Below are 17,694 nucleotides of genomic sequence, written 5' to 3'. Positions count from 1 at the left end.
TGGACCATGGACATKTAATATCCTGTGACTTTTCCAGGACCTGAGGAAGAGGATGAGAGAAGTGAGAAAAAAAATTTKTTGTAGAACTTCGAGCCTACCTAGGCTGCAAAACCTTCCTAGGGTAAAACCCCCACCAATAAAATATCCACAACCAAGCAAAAAAACACCACCACCACTGCAGTACAACAGCATTTTCTGCCATTGCTGAAGTGGAAWAAATTGCAGCATACAGCAGTTCTGAGGTTATCATGAAAAAGCTGTGGAAGGTAAGTCAGATTGTCAGCAACCAAAGCCCCAACTACTACGAGTCAGGTGTTGAGGCAGAACTGAAACAGTTCCAAGTACACGATGTACCCGTGCACCGAACAGGCAGTGGGGGCAAGGCAGGACAGGAGCACGTCCAACGAGGAAAAGCAAATATAAACTCAGTACCAAATGACTGGCAAGTCCAAGACATTCAAAGCAAGAATCTAAAGATTTTGCTAAAAGAAGAGGACAATAAACAGGCTGCAAGATTTATAGTCAAATAGGGAACATAAAAAGGATTTAAAAAAAAAGCTGGGTAATGAGAAAAAGTTAATTTAATAGTAATCTTCAATTTACATTTCACGGTTTCTTATTCTTTAAATGAGTATAAAATAAAGGTGGTCTCTCAACAAAAATCCATTTTGACTGGCAGATGAAAGCTCAGGACTCTCCTAAAAAATACATGTAATTCTGTATTCTACCACAGCTGAGGTGGGAAAGGATTTTTGGTGTCCAAAATGAAGCTAGGGAAATTTTGCTGCCTCTCAAAAGTACTATAACAAATTAGGAAGTTTGGACGCTACTGCAATATGTAAACCTATTCAAGAATATGGATTGCTTTAAGCCACACAAACCATCACRTTATTTCAGAAGAAATATTCAAAACCAAAAAAAGTTAAATCTCTGCTGATTGCTTCCCTATGGCTTAATTACTGAGGCAAGGCAGTAAGGCATCACAAAATTTCCATTTTAGTTTAACTGTTCCCCACAGTAAATATTTTATGCCTTTGTTTTTATTTCTAGGTTCCAGGGACATAYACAAACTATTCAGACTTTTCCTTTTGTTTTCTACCATGAGAAATCCTGGACAGAAATAAAAATTCTATAATGCACCACTAGCATTCCTTTCCTCCCCTTCTCTTTCATAAAAAAACAAACTTATTGTACTCTAGTAATGATAAACAGATACTCTGGTTTACTCACAAAGATAATTTTGCAATCCAGGTTACTTCTGTAAGAAGCAATGAGGATATGCARTGTCAGTACTCAGACCTGGAATATGAAAGAACCCTGAACACTGTGCTGTGTAAYGGCAACACCAGGAATTCACATAACAAAAAGTAAGCTCTGTTGCTGGAAGATGATCTTCAAAAGAAATGTGCACCAGGTCTCTGTGAGAAACTGAAATGGTTAAGGGATTAAACATTGTTAAAATCATCGGGGGACTTCTGCCCGCCACAGCAAACTTCAGAGAAGCAGCTGTGACCACCGCAGCCTGCCCCACCCCGAATCTGCCTACAGACTGGAGTYTGGAAAGCGACAGGCACTCGAGATAAGATAAAGGGGTGCTATTGTCCAATCATGCCAGGGCTGGGGAGAAGAATGCATCCACAAGCGATATTGGAAGAGACCGGAATGCTGATAGCTCAAACACTCGGGGACAAGCTGGCGATGTGCAAAGCACCCGCCCAGGTGCAGAGGGCGAGCACAGCCCTACGGGCTCCACTGTGCTGAACGAGATAAGCAAAGAGGCAAACCCTGGAGACGGCAATTGCCTTTTTGTCCTTATTAAAGCCAACTCTGCAGCGGTATCCGTACCTCCCTTGCCGGGGAAGCACCGGGACATTCACGCTCAGYCYGGAGGTTTCCATCGCGGCTGATGGRCCATAATGGACTCGACCTGGCTCACCTAAGAGAGAGCTCCAACGTCTTGGAAGGTGTCAAAGACTTCCCAAGGGTCCCGTGAACCACAACATTCATCCACAGCCACCATTCAGCGTGAAATTCTCCGCCACAGGAGGTACCTGCGCGTTCCCGCCTGAACCTGAGTGGATGAAAGCCCTATAGATGTTGTTTCATGCAACTCCTCCTACCACCTAATGGTCTGCAACCACCAGACATTAAAACTGCAACAACCAAGCGCTGTAGCCAGGCCTTTTGGTGGTGAGAACTTCATACACTTTTCCCTTCCTTATACATTTTAAGCGTATATTGTCATATTACTATAGATAAGAACCAAAATGGGTGCATACCCGCTTTCCATTGCAAATTGTTCTGCAATAAACCCTACATATATTTACAAACACCAATCATTCTGTGTCTTTCACTCTAATCTGCCCCAAGGCATCCATTAACAAGAATCTGGCTTACTCTTGACTTTTGTGGGTGGGTTGCACCACTCTCATTTATAACCTTTTGCTACAAAAATGTCACACAACCTCTTACCTGTCTTTTCTTTCCTCCAAAAGACTTTGTACTTCTAAAATACCCAGGGATTTTTTTTTCTTTCTTCTTCAGAAAAAGGTGACCCGAAGATATGATAAACTAAGAGAAGGAAACTGAACAACAGAATKTCCTTTAGAAGTTTATCCACTGTCACCATCACAACAATTTGGGGGAAAGAACACCACCTGTTAATGCTTTTTAAGGCCCAAACATTTGGTGTTGTCAGAATCACTTTTTTTAAAGAACTACAATCATTTGTGACTGCAAATACATTGTTAAGAAGTCTGTAGCTCTGAGTCTTATTTTACAGAAGACAGCATAGATTTCTGAACCAAAACGTAACCAAAATATKAAGGGTATCACAGGAGTCAGACCCACACATAAAAAAAATGTTAGAATCAAAGGTTGGAAATATGGTTTGATATTTATACTATGTATTTTTTTGAGAATCCATTTTCCCATTTTTTCTTCTGTTTTTAAAATTCAGAAACCTGTGTGAATGYCAATCTTATCAAACTGTTCTGTATTCCCATCGAGAAAGATTCTAAGCAAAATATTCCTCCACCCTGTCCTTAATCTGATGAAATAGGCCTTCTTAAGAAAGGTAACTGAAATCTAGAAAATACAATGCACAAGGCTGCCAGAAAACAGAATCTAACTTTGGCACACTCTTTCCAATCTTCTCTGCTTAAATGGAATTGGAATTTTGCTCTAAGTTCTCCTCATTACAGCTCCTATACAACACACAAAAGACCAAAATCCCAAAAGCAATCTTTATCTGACATGAATTACTACAATGTTTTTCTCTCACATGTCTGAAAATTCATCACCTGGTATGGACACTCCTATTTTATCACCACTGTAGTTTTCATTTATGAGATCTCAAAAATGCAGGTATTATTTTTCTTCGGCAATTTCTTAGTAATGTGTTTAGAAGGTTTAATAAACCTTTAAGAGATTATAAAGCTGATTAAAATTATCAAGGTCACAGAGTGGAACATGCTGAACTGTGGCTCCTCTGCTTGTGTTATCTTGTGACCACACAAGGAACTTCCCATATTCTTACAGCAAGGTCCAGAGAGCTTCCCATGAGAGCTGCACATGTAAAGAAGAGGCTTTGTGGATTCTGCTGACAGAAGTGAACAGCTGAGCCCCAGACCACAAGAGAAACCACCTCTTTTCAGCATTCTGTACAAACCCATGTTAAGTGTGTGTCAGGAAAACTTCCCAAAGATTATATAAATTTTAAAAGGGGAAGAAACCAAAATAACAGTAYTTGAAAGGAAAACTTAAGAAAGTTAAGGACTGAAAACTTACCAACATTCTGCTGTATGGACAAAGTCACACGGGGTGATCAGACATCCCAGAGTGATCACAACAGGTACAAACTAGAAACTTTTTTCCCAGATCTCCAAGAATTTTACCAGACCATCATTTTTCTTGCAAGTTTTACAACTGAAATGTAACAATTTCCCTCTCCACTTCCTCAGAAACTGCAACCCTGGAAAAGGCTGGCAAACAGCCACAGGAATCTCATATAAAACCTGGAATGTTACTTACATCCAGTTTTTCCTTCCAAAAGCGATTTATTTTCACCCTACCATGCAAACTTATACAGGCATAACATGAGGACAAGCCAAACTGTGCTCTAAAGGTTCAGTAGACAAAGTAGAGTCATGGTTTTAAATTCCTGTATGTTCAGCCATCCAAAATTAGGGTGGATACATAAACTATCATTACAAGAGCTCTGGAAAGTGGCGAGTACCAGAAATAAGTTTGCAGTTATCTTATTGTTTTATACTCTTCATTCATTTCCATTCTCCATGGAATTCTTTGAGTTCCATGATTCCCACAAGTACAGAGCTAACATTTAGTATTTCAACACTGGAAATTGTTTATGGTTTCTTAACTCGAAAAATTGTGCAACTATGCAAGCAAGTAGCCATAGAAACTGGTAGAGAAACTGCAGGGTATTTTTAATTCTTGCAAATGTTATTCTGTTATATTCTACACATGAAAAAAAACACTAAACATTTACAGTAACTAATATCTATTTCTGTTATGTACTAAAAGACACTTCTTACTACTGTGCTGTATTAAGGACTGTTTCTTTGTTTTCTCTTCTCTCCCTTTATCATACTACCAGTTTCTTCTGTTAGCTTATGAATACCTGTATAAAAAAAATTTAAAAGAAAAATGTACTCTTTCTAGTTGTTTTTATACAAGCAGATTCTGAGAATGAGTTATATTTACTGTCCTGGTAAAAGCCAGCTTTTGTGGCATGTTGTTCCTAAACTGRCTATGAAGCATTCGTATTTCCCAATTCTAGGAACTTTGCTAGGAAGGCAATAAATAACAAGTCCATGAACACATTTGATGACATGAACTACAGCCTGCATTATTATATAATACAGTTAAAGCAGTCCATGAAACCGGACTGWGCCACTGTCTGGAACTGAAATCACTTCAGGTACCCACACCCAATGTGTGACATGGATACACATACCCAAAGGGAGAATTGCATTAAGTCCTGTGCCATCTTMCACAGACACTTTGCTGATAACTATTGTTTCCTAGTGATGATAAGCAATKACATGACATTAGTGAACACAAGACAGAAACACTGAAAAGTATTCTACTCAATCACCTCTTTCACCCCAGTGCTGCTATTTTATGAAGACTTGAGGGATAAAACTTTTAACAAGAAAATAACTCCAAAATCATATGAAAATTTGTCATTCATCTGTTTGGAGGACTTAGACAAAACAATTCTAAATAACTGGTATCTTTCATCAATCCTGTGTGTATGTTCAAATAAAGAAGGCTACACTTGCCCTCTCTTACAAAACAATGACTATAAGTACCTTTCTGTAAAAAGCTTTTACATCCCAAAAATGTCTGAAAGCAGAGTAAYGTACTCCTATTTTGAAGATGAAGAACCCAACCAAAGAAACTGTTCCCAAAGATCTGGCAAAGTATCATGAAGCTACACAGGCTTTGGGGGCTTCTGATTTTGTTTTGGGAGGCTTTTTGGCTGAACTATTATTTTAATAGTGCACACAAGTTTCCAGTACTTCTGTAACACTCTGATGAATAAATCTTAATTCAACCAAATAACACACCAACCGAATCCAGAAATGTACAGATCACATCTCCAGTCCTGTAGGTATAAGACATCCATGGAATGACAAAACAGAGAGCCTAGATAAAGGCAGTTTTTCTGTTGACTCTGGACTAGAAATGCATTGTCTTTATTTGGATAACAAAGGCCAAGACCACAAAGTCCCTTGGGAAGCATCTGGTTGGAAATGCACTGGGATACAAGCAAAGCTGTGCAGAGCTACCAGCACATGTGACTGCCACAAACAGCAGAAATACTGCTCTGGACTACTGGGAGATGGCCACTGCTCTGCAGCTTACAGCACCTCATGTAGAAACATTTAGCTTTGGAAATTTAGCAAATGCATTTGATGCTTATTTAGTATTAATAATTATATTCTTTCAATGTATTTAAAAATTAAATCTRTGAAGTACTTTAACCATAGCAACATGGATTTAACATTTTTATCAAGTGAAGAAACAAAATACGGCAAATAAAAAGAAATTTGGACACAAGCCCAACATGCCAATTTGTTTTTTATTTTCTTTCTACTAGCAGATTTTAGCTTGAACAATTCTTCCTCAAAACCATGCAGACTTCACCAGACAGTACAAGTATGTGCTATAACATCATTCAGGTACATTACTTAGATGATAAAAAAATCTTCAAACACTGTACTTCAGAAATACAGAAACTGGAGTACAGCTTTGACAAGATTCCAAAAGGTATGCATTAGTTTTAAAATGCCAAACATTGCTTATTTTTCTTTCCATAACCAAATTATAAACACTGTTCCAAGGAAAAACCACACAGAGCCACAAATGCATCRTAAGTTCAAACATCATATTCATACTCTATCCTTACAACATTTTAATGTTGTGCTTGCATCTACTGAGACCATCTATTTAGTGACTGCAAAATTGCATACCAACAATAAATAATGCATCCACTAAGTCAATGATAAGGTATTACCTTATAAATAACTGCCAATTCCAGTGACACATCAAGACCATGTTCCTCACAAACCTTACCAGYACTCCACCCAAAGTTCACAAATTCAACAGTAACTACTGAACATACAGAGAGCAAAAGCATACATTTAGCCAAACAAGTACTTTAACACTCAAATTTCAACATATGTAATAAATGTTGCACATATTAATTCACAAATTAACRCAAAGTTTGGTAAGGGTGCCACAGGTTGAGACATTTAATGTTCTGATCTTGTACATCAAATGGCAAGGATGGACAGTATTAACAGTACTTGCAAGTACGGAGAATTAACAGAATGTTTAGAAGGGATAAGTAATACATATCCCAACAGAAAAGCAGTATGACATTGTACTTTTCATAATTAAACCATACTTCTGTCACACTTGCCCCTGACCAAACCTTTGCACAGTGTTTTTACAACGAACTGGTTTTCCATGCTGACAACTACCGCTTTCACATGTGGGGAAGGTCTCAAGTAGTTTGCTTCTTGTAGAAATTACTCTTCCTTTCAGAGAACATGAAAATAATCTAGGCCTTCTTTAACAATATTGAAAGCTTGAACTACAGAGCTTAATGTAACCACAGACTGACAAAGCTACAATTCATGGGCATACTCTTTTTAACCTGGTGGCTTTCACAGGATACTCTCTCTTTCTTCTCCAAAACCAGCCCCCTCTGAGGCTGCAACAGTGTGGAGCTCTGATGAATCTTTTGAAAGCCTGTTATAACTTGAACGCTGGCCTCGCTTGTGAGCAACCGTCTTCAGGTTCTCATTCTGAACTGCAGTTGAATTGGAACCCGAGCCAGGGTGCAGGATAATTTGAGATGGATCTCTGATACCTTGTATTTCTTCAAAATTTTGATTAGCTCGATTGCTTGGAGCACTGTTGTTATTTAAGGTGACTGTACTAGGGGTTCTGTTTAAATTATAGACTTTCTGGCAGGCTGGCCAGCTCTCTTCAGGGCTACTTGCTATCAGGCTGCTTTCAGAAGGGCTTTTCTTATCTTCTGAGCAAATAGACATGCGAACCACAGCTGGATCCTGAAGACCACTAAGGCTGTGTGGAATTCCTCTTTTTGCACTGTGACTGTCATCTTCAAGCTCAATGAGATTTGCCTTTTCAAGCTGTGAATCATCTGCTCCTTCATTGTGGAGGGAATGATTTGGAGAACTTTCATTGGATCTTACACCAGAGTCAGATGAATCTTTCTTATCCAAAAGGGCATCTGTCAAATACTCCTTTGCTTTGATGAAGGTTCTAATAGGTTCAGAACCATGTTCTGGAGATTTGGGCTGCTTCTCTATTTTGATATCTGTTTTCTTATCTTTACCTTCCTTAAGAAGTGGAGTATTATCTGACTCTTCAGTTCCTGACTCATCTTCATCACTGGGAAGTTTCTGATACCGGAGAGTAACTCCCTTAAGCTTTAAATCTGCAGCCTGGAAAATACTTGGTCTTTCCGAAGACTTCTTTCCTGGGAGAAGCTTAGAACCAGACTGATCAGATTTTTCATCTTCTTCAGTAATAGGATCCAAAGGAGATGCATCATTAGTAGAAACACCTGAAGTACTGTAATCAACATCATTCCTCTTYAGCAAGAAGGACTTTCTTCCATCGTCTTGTTTCTGTTCACCATCTTTTCCTTTTTCCTGTTCTGCACTGGAGTGCAGGGAGCCCCCTGATGTGCTCTGGCCCATATAGAAAGCACTTGAGCTATGGGGAGAGGACCTCCCACTGACTGTGGTRGAACTGGCACCTCCTTCTAACTGAGACATTTGAGCAATATACTCTCTATAGGCATCTCTGTACTCTGCCTGCACCTTGTCAGTAAGCTTTGATATTTCAATACTTGAATCTTGAGAGTTAAGGCTTGAAAGACTTGGAGTTCTACGAGTTTGTGACTGGAAAAAAGAAAGAAGAAAGAGATAACAGTGAAATTAACTATTTATTTTTACTTTTATCAATCTTCTTAAATGAAATAACYCAAGAGCATTAAATATGCACTTAAATTATTATTTTTGTTGCTGCAAATAAAATTGTGCAAGTGAAATTATAAATGCAGTAATTAAAATATGCTTTCTATAATCACATATAACCAATCACACACACACACACACAAAACTTATAAAGTATTCTTATTGTTGGTCCCCGTAACAGAAAATTTCCTCAAAACAAGCATTTTATCTAGTGCATTTGAAGCTCTTTTGAGTATATAATTATAAAACTTGAATTAGTGTGTCAAAATGGGCTTTTCAAATACATTTCATACATTTACAAAATTAGCAAAGACAGCAAAACAGCATCTATTAGACAGCATCTATTAGAAAAAAGCAAGAATTCATCTAAATGTTGAACATCTCTCAACAACATTTTTAAAAGAGCTCCACCTTACATATTTCAATATAACCCAGCAAAATTCCATTGCACTTACCTGATTTCAGAAAAATCACTTTCCTGACAAACATAATCCTCTTTGCCCCCATGTCTGCTTTTAGAATTTGTTTTTATTTCTCATTACCCTACTCCAATTTGATTGGTAATTAATTAATTTCCCCAAGTGGAGTCTGTTTTGYCCATCATGGTCCCCGGTGAGTGATCTCTCCCTGCCCTTATCTTGTCCCACAAGTCTTCCATTACAYTTCCTCTCCTCTGCCCARCTGAGGARGGCAGTGATAAAGAAGCTTTGGTGGGCACTTGATACCCWGTCAGGGTCAATCCACCACAACAGAGAAGAAGCAATACGAATCAGTATTGACTACAAAAATTCTAACAGGTGAATTCTAATGTTTTCTTAAGGACAAACTATGTTTCTCATTCCTTTGATTGAACTTCAGATAACTATATGACCATCARAAACACTGTTTATTCAAATACAATWAATATGAGTAATGCCACTTTGGTCYAGAAAACCYATACATTGATACTCTGTGGAAATGGGCAGTAAGGGTAATTATAAATATACACCAGTGTGCACACACTCAAAAGTATCTGGGATAGAAATCTATCTCTGAGATATCCCAAACCCACTTTCACGGACAATGTTGATTATTAAAAGTATCAACTATAGTTAGGAATTTGGGGTGTCCTTTTATTTTGTTGCACCTTCAAGATTTTTTAATTTACTTTCAGAGATGAAAAGTGTTCACCTCACAGGGTTTGGTGGAGTTTTTTTAAATTCTACCCACTATTTAGCCACCAACTGATTTGTCTTATTTCTTTAAGACAGACAAATGAAAATCCAACACTTCAGGTGGTCTCATAAGATGCAGAAGAAAACTGACCACAATCTATGAAAGAAAYAACAGTTAGAGTAGGATGTCAATACTGGAATCTATGAACAGGTTMTGTTTTGTCAAGACAAGGTTCTGATGTTATGGAGCACTGTTGTTGTCTATTTTCAAAAACCTAACAAATATATTTGTTGAATGGCCTAACCTCTGGTTAGCACATAGCTAAAATAGTTCATTACACAAAGCCTGAATACTACAAAAATACAGAAGTCTTGGAGRACACYACCTAGGCTAGATGAGAAAAGCATGATATCTTTAGTTTTTTTGTCACGAAGAGTGATMACTGGAACAGATGAATAGTTTTCAGATGGCAAAGACTAAAGACTTCAACTCAGAGTAGGGTTAAAGCTTACACACCTGCAGAACTAGGCTTTACCAAAACTAAGAACTGAAAGCATCTGAACTATCCCAGATTTATTTCTTGACCTGTCTGTATCCAAAACTGTAAAAAATCTCTTTTCCATACAGGTAAGCAAGCAGAATACATTTCTCTATTAAATACCTGCCAACTTAAGTTRCTATGGCGTGGAGGAGCTTCATCAAGACCAATTGTGTTGAGTTCTTCAAAGCTGAAGTTCAGTGTGTAGGGAGCTTGACCAGCAAGACCTGTCAGCTCAGTGTGAGGCAGCTCGGTGTTATGGCCAGGACGGCGAGCAAGGTCACTGTGAGGAATCGCACTCRTCACATGCTCCGTTGCTCCACGAGGATCTTCCTGAGCAGCCTGATTTTCTGAATTTCTCATCTCAAGTATCTTAACATGCAAAGAGAGAGAGTTTAAATGTAATTTCATAAATTGAAGAAGTTCTCAAAATTGATAAGCAAGAATTCCATTAAAAATAGGAATAAGGAATTCACAGCTGCAAAAGTGTACCTGTGTGTCCAGTTGTGACCATGGAAAAGTACAAAGGAAAATAATTTAGTAATTCTTTTGTATTTACAAATTATTCTTATTACTGCTCAGACACTTGAAAGACCTCATATGATACAAAAATACTTAAATCCTGATAAAACTAGTAAGAGATAAATTACAAATTTTAAAGCAAAACCAAACACTTTGTACCTACCAWGAAATCTCATCATGTCATTCTCAGTGTTTTCAAGACTAACTTAAAGTCGAGAGACACACTCATGCCCAGTTATTTCAAGAAAGAAAACTGGCAATAGTCTAAAAATATTTAAGAGAAAACTCAGTTCTCTGTGATGCATAAACCRCACTGTAACAGCCTGGCTGCCCAATTCCTTGTACTAATTATTACATACACTTTGAATTCCCTAACTTCRGTGGTAGGACAGAGATTTCAAGAAGAGTTCTGACAATTTCATTAAAATAGGCCAATTTGGAGAGGGAATCCATACAGGAAAAAACAGATGCCACAAAAAACCAGATGCCACAAAAAAAGGAGGCAAAACTTTTAGAGTCCACGATCAATTTAGATGCAAATCTATAGGCAACCAGTCATTCATTAGTGCTTAAGACAAAAAGAGAAAGTAACAGAATAGCAGATGCATGCATGTTTTAAGACAATACTTACAAACTTAAAGATGAAGACAACAAGAAAGCAACCAGAAAGAAAAGAATATTTATATTGAAAAAGACTAATTTATGATGACCTGAACACTTAACAGAAAGTCTTACCATGCTCCTGAACAGGTGCCAGTCACCAAAATTCATATTCATTTCTTTTTTCAGTTCATCAATGTTGCACTGAGCCAAGACACGGCCATTTATATTTGCCTAAAACGATAAAACTAAATAATGTAAATTGTKGATACAATACTTAAAGCATGGCAGTAGCAGACTAAAAAGCAGAGGTAAAGTTGGATGCAGACTACTAGTGGAATTTCCCAAAGTCACTCTTAAGCCAATTCTATATAACAYCCATGTGTTTTTATAGAAGTACAATTACTGATGATTGCTGATGGACAAGAAACACCTATGTGTCATGGGAAAAAAYAGAAATATTAAACCCATTAAAAATGTGTATATGAAAGGCAATACAATTGTGTTGTATAAACAGACATAAGGAAACAACACAGAAGTGGTAGAAAWTTTCAGGGACAATAAGCCACAATAACCTGCCTAAATTTCTCCAAATCAGAACACAAATGGACTACAGATACCCAAGCATTTGAAGACAATCAGACAGTGAAGTCCCAGCCATTATCTGACCTCTGGCTTGAGGCATGTAAGATCAAGCACTACCCCCATTAAGTTCCCCCTCTGCACAGAACAGCCTTACATTCCTCCCACCATCAGAAAYAGCCAGGGATAGAAGATTAGACTTCTTTCTAATGTTCATCAATCAGAGATAGCACAGAAGTACTTAAACAACATCCATATTCTAGAAATGTGATTCCTTACATTTGGCATGTTTATATAGCGTTTAACTTCCAAAAGCACCGAATTCAACACAGAACCATTTTTATTACATAACAATGAGAGGTATTTCTCWTTATAACATGTATCAGTGTACAGACAGAATGTAAAAGAGGAACRATGTCTTAAGAGAGCAGCCAGAAAAKGGAAGACTCAAGTTGAGAGCTCTGCTTATACGGAGGGATCTCAATGRTTTTGTTCCTGTATCACAGCAGATGGTTTTAGTCAAACCAAGAAAAAACCAGGCTCAGCCATTTTCATCCTTCTTTTTTACATGACATCCCTTGCAAGAAATGCAAGAATATAAATAAGACGAATCTCATTAGAGATAACTGACAAGCACATTCTTTTTGCACTCTGGAGCAATGGAAGCAACTGAAWTTTTTTGCAGCTTCACTTAATGACCTGCAATCTAACATCCTACTTCTTGTTTTAAGTAACTTCACTGAAGCTTCCTATKATAAACTTGTCTCTTAATCCTTGACTCAACATTCTTCCTGTATTATTTACGATATCATAGGTTCCAGGACAAAGCAAGTTCAACAAAAACACTAATGACAACCTTCATATTTTCCCTTCTTTCTTTGTAAAAAGAGCATGAAGAATGGTGAAAAAAAAAGTTTAAGGGCAAAAAACAATTATGTGTTAATRTATCTATCACAGAAAAGAGGGAAGGCAGAAAAACACAGAGTGACTTTTTTCTGAAGCAAATAGATGTGGACTATGATAAAGAAATGGAACCATCTCCACCACTCATTTACAACAGGMAAGATGCGACAATTTTTCACAGGGAAAAAGAAAGGGATATTACTACCTCGATATAGAATACATTTGCAACCATTTCTATTTATTTATTACACATGGCAATTTTTAAAACATTTTTCTTGCTTCTTTTCTCAGAACAACCAGCCTTATCACCTTTACATTTCTGATTGTGTGTCCTTTTAGACAGAACACATTTTCTCTGAAAAATAAATGCATGTATTAAAATGTCCTCCAAACTTGTCACGCACAGAACTTAGGATGTTATTTTAATATTTGATGTGTTTAACTAAACATTATCAAGAAAAAAGGCAACTACATATTTCCCTTTCTTTGCATATCTCCATGTTTAKGAACTAAATACATTAATGAAATTCAGCTGATACCTTTTTAATTGTTGCAGAGTACTGAGGTAGCATGCTCTGGTCCAGACCATCTATCTGCTTTAGCTTCTCACACACAGCTTCCACACTCATYGTGCTCAGAGACACATGTGATGCTCCAGTGGTTGACCCTGTGCCTGTTCCTGCTCCCTGTAAGTGAGAAAATGTGCACGTTTAAGTATTCAGTACACCCAGAAATTCACAGTACACGCTAACAAAAATCAAGCTGTGTTCAACCACATTTTAAAATTAAGGGATGAGAATAAGAATCCACAGGCATTTTCAATTACTACCAGCATATCTATATTTTGGGAAACATTCATAATATGTATTTATAGGAGAAAAAAACCAGCATCTTGAGTCTTGCCTCTGTGACAAAATAATCCTTTGAAATAATGTTAAGAAAAGAAACTTAAAAACCACAAATATTAAGTACAGGTTAATCAATTTATAATGCACTTTCACTCACACATTTTCCCCTAGCTTTAGTAGTTAGTTTGGTTTTGGGATGCTTGGGATTTTTCTCCAGTAATGCAGATACTACTTAGATTTTTCTGTCTTAAAAACTCCTGGTTTATTATCAGACAAAGATGGGCTAAAACCCAAAGATACTCAAAACAAAGATAGCTCCTCAACTGCTAGGAGGAATATCTGTTCATTTTCCAGAGAATATCTGTTCATTTTCCAGAGGTTCCTTCAGCTCATTTATGCAAGATCAGCCAAGGGGCTGTGTACCACAGCACAGAAACAGCAAATACCCTACAAGATTCTATGAGGATGCCTCATGTATTTCAAACTTAGAYAAGACTTAGGCAGAAATTATTTACAATTCATCTCTGTAACACAAGAGTTGTGCTGTTAATGTTGTCAGCTTCTGGCAATTTCAAAGAAAGGGTGGAAAATGAAAACAAATGCATCTGCAGGTAGACAGTACATTTATGTTTTTTTTAAAAAACCCACATTCCCCTTTGATGGGAACCTGTGCACAGCTACACCAGTGATTCGAAAATCAGAATTAGTTCTATCAATCARAAAGTATTTTTATGCTCTCCCTCTGTGAGGGAGGTTTCACCCTTCCTTTTTTCTGATCATGAAGTTTTGGGTTCAGCAYTGTAGACTGTGCACCAAACAGCTCATTTTGGGAGGATGTAAAAGAGCTTCTAAAGCTTCAGAGGTCATCATCACATACATAAACCCTGGGATGTAAAAGTGCATTTTGATTTTCCAGTGTTCAGCGAATCAAGTTTTATTATATTCCTCAAATCACCAAGGAAGACTGGTTTCAAGAATTGCAATATTGTTCCCCATTTTTATTTAATTATTTWAAAGTTGTTAAGTCTTTCAGAAATAATATAAATTACTAGATCCCAATATACTGCTAATGAAAACCAAGGATTATGACAGAATGCCATTAACCTTATCTGAATTATATGAATTAGGATATTTACAAAGAATTTATTTAACTGGTAATTCCAAGGCAGCAATCCAAAACTCCATTATCTACTACCATTTAACCTCAGAGTTATTTCTGACTTAGTGTTAGCAAAGATATCCTGATCTGGGGGGCTAGGCACACTCCCCACCTAAGCTACTCTGAGTTTCAAAGTTTAGATTATATTACATGTAATTCCCCCAAAGTTCTCTGCCAGATGTCCTTGAAATGGACTTTTAACTGGCTAACTATCAGCTTCGTGTGGGAACACTGCTGGAGGTTGTGGGGAATTTGAACCTGGCAACTCACACACTTGCCTGGAAATAGCCGGGCAGTAATCTTTGTTCTTCTAACCATTTATAATTTTTTTTTTAATGTCATGCCAACTGGAGAATAAACAAAAGATATATCCCATTTTCTGGGAGGACAATCTACCTTAATTACTGCATAAAAATTAAACATTATAATTCCACTCCAGTCTAGGCACTTAAACTAGGGCTCTTCAAGGACAAGACAGCTACTTTTCAGATTCTGCAATCTCTCTCTAATCAAGTGCCTACAATACCTAATTAGTTATCATATAGGCATCTAAAGGACATATTTTAGGTCCCAATTTAGTCTAATTTTTAGCACATCTGTACCATGTCAAGGATATAAGCCAATCACCAAAATGATGAAAATGATAGAATGAAGCTTCACCCATAAACTATTTATCTTATATTTCTTTTATGAACATCTTTATTTTTCCTCTTTAAAAAAATCACTGTGAGTTTTTTTTCAAAATACCAGCTTTGTCTATTATTTCCTCATAAACACACTATTTACTATTGGCATGAGTTAAATAATACATCAACAAAGACAAGATACTAAGTTAATTCAAATCTTAATTATTTTTTGAAAGAAAGCTTATCAATTAAAATAAAAGAAACTGTTATAGCCAAAATTACATTGTGGCACTACTAAAATAAATTATYCCTAAGCAACATGTGTTAGCAATTGCATTTGTTCTCAGAATCTATTAAATACATTATCTAAGATATATCCAGAAATAAATGAAGGAAAGTTTTAAACACTTCTAATTTAACAGTTCTCCTTCAGATCAAAATATTTTCCTAACAATCAAGGACAAGCCATTCTTTCTGCATGCATTAAGACTTAGTTTAGAAACTCTGTTTTCAGTGTATAAAAAAGATATGCAAAAGCTGAAATATTTAGACTATTTTTGTTAAAGTGTGAACTGTTTCAAATAGATGCACATTAATCCAAATCATTCTTTATGAAAAGCACTCTCTGAAGAATAAGTAATGTAATAGCTTTAGGGATATTGTCATCATGTAAGTGAATTAAAACTGTACTTAAACTGACACATTTTTCAGCCTTAGTGGTTTTGTTAGAGATGCTTAGAGAACATTAGTCTGAAAAGTATTTGCCATGCAAAAGCTAAAAGCAGCTTGTCAAAACAAACCTCAAGGCTAGTAATGAGCATTAGTTTACAGACAGCCCAGCATGAAGCACCAGTGTGATAGCTTCTGGAATGACTCTGAAACAAGTGAATGAGAATTCACAGAAAGTGGCTGTACCTGTCTGTTTTTGTTTAACCCAGACTTACACAGCTTTGAGAAGAGGACAAAACAGAATTAAAAGAAACAACAGCTTAAAGCAACATCACAAAGATTGAACATACAGAGAACATGCTTTGAAGTATACACAGGAAATCAGGGTTAGGACAGAAAGGATATTTTCATAATATGACGAAACTTTTAAAACAGGTCTTCAAAATATGTKTAGCATATGCTACACAGATACTATTTTCATGAGCAGACTACTCATTTTGCATTTGTAAGAAAACTAACACTTGCTAAATTTTGTTTTGCTTATAGGTTTTATATTATGTTTCTGACAGAACATCCTCCTTTCAATAAAACATTTTCTTGCCATTTCACATTATACCACCAATATATCTCAAATAACTTCACAAACTTCTATCTAACAAAGCCTGCCAGCTCCCCTCACCCCCACACACCCAAAAAGCCCCAAAAACAAACCATCACCACTTACAGAACACAAAAGTTATTTCTGTTAAGAACAAATATTCAAAGCACAAAAATGCTACACAAAAGCACTGAAAAAATCCATAAGGAAACTCCCATGCCATACAGTTTCATTCATGCTCAAACTTTTGAAAAGCACTTCCAGTTTCTTAAGAAGTATTGTATGTTTATCTATACTACATGCTCTGGGCCACATTAATTCTCATTCAAAGCACACACACTGTATCTTAAGGGATTATATATTCAGTGCAGTAYGAAAAAATGTATTTATAAATACATTTCTAAGAAGTCAAAGTTAACAGTGCAAACTAAAGCACAAAATCAAGTTTATGACAGATAAGCACTGCTAATGCTAGTTTGATTTCTAACATAAAAGGGGATTCTTGAGCCATTCTATGTTACMATTCCATAACTGGTAACACTGCAACCCAGCTGCAAACTCCTCAAAGGGAGACCTGAGGTTTTTGAAGTTATTCAGAAATAAGMATTTGTATAGTAAAACCAGCAGAAATGCATGTTTGTCTCCATCACAGATGTCAAAGACCAGCACCTTAAAACTATTTTTATTAGCGATTCAAGCTGATAACCTAAAATTTGCAATGCACCTTCATGCTGATATAATTAAATAGATGGTATTTGGTCAACTTACCAGTTTGACATCTATGTTTGGATCCATTCAGCAAAGAACAGTAAACTACAGYTTGAGATAGACAATTTTTATCAGCAGCAACAGAATCTAAATATAGAAGGTGGCTGAAGTAAAATCCTTGATACAGGATGACTATTCTCAAAATATTTCTGATTTCTACTAAGCTAACCTAGACTTACAAGG

At 36.7% G+C, this 17,694-nt stretch overlaps 1 protein-coding gene across 2 annotated transcripts in view; it reads right to left on the bottom strand.

Moving 5' to 3' along the window:
- Nucleotides 1–6,089: 6,089 nt before the first annotated feature.
- KIDINS220 (kinase D interacting substrate 220) overlaps nt 6,090–17,694 on the bottom strand; it is a 75,243-nt gene continuing 63,638 nt past the window's right edge. For both annotated transcript variants that reach the window (XM_057371592.1, XM_057371600.1), the window contains 4 exons: nt 13,383–13,529; nt 11,494–11,592; nt 10,360–10,608; nt 6,090–8,468 (listed from right to left, as the gene is read on the bottom strand). In XM_057371592.1, the coding sequence (XP_057227575.1) occupies nt 7,200–8,468; nt 10,360–10,608; nt 11,494–11,592; nt 13,383–13,529 (1,764 nt within the window). In that variant the 3' untranslated portion in view covers nt 6,090–7,199. The remainder of the gene's footprint in view (nt 8,469–10,359; nt 10,609–11,493; nt 11,593–13,382; nt 13,530–17,694) is intronic.

Source organism: Malurus melanocephalus, unplaced genomic scaffold (assembly GCF_030028575.1).
Source record: "Malurus melanocephalus ecotype Western Australia unplaced genomic scaffold, MMel_1.1 scaffold_6, whole genome shotgun sequence".
Classification (NCBI taxonomy): domain Eukaryota; kingdom Metazoa; phylum Chordata; class Aves; order Passeriformes; family Maluridae; genus Malurus; species Malurus melanocephalus.
The sequence above is the reverse complement of the archived record's forward strand: the minus strand, read 5'-3'. Positions and strand labels throughout refer to the sequence as shown.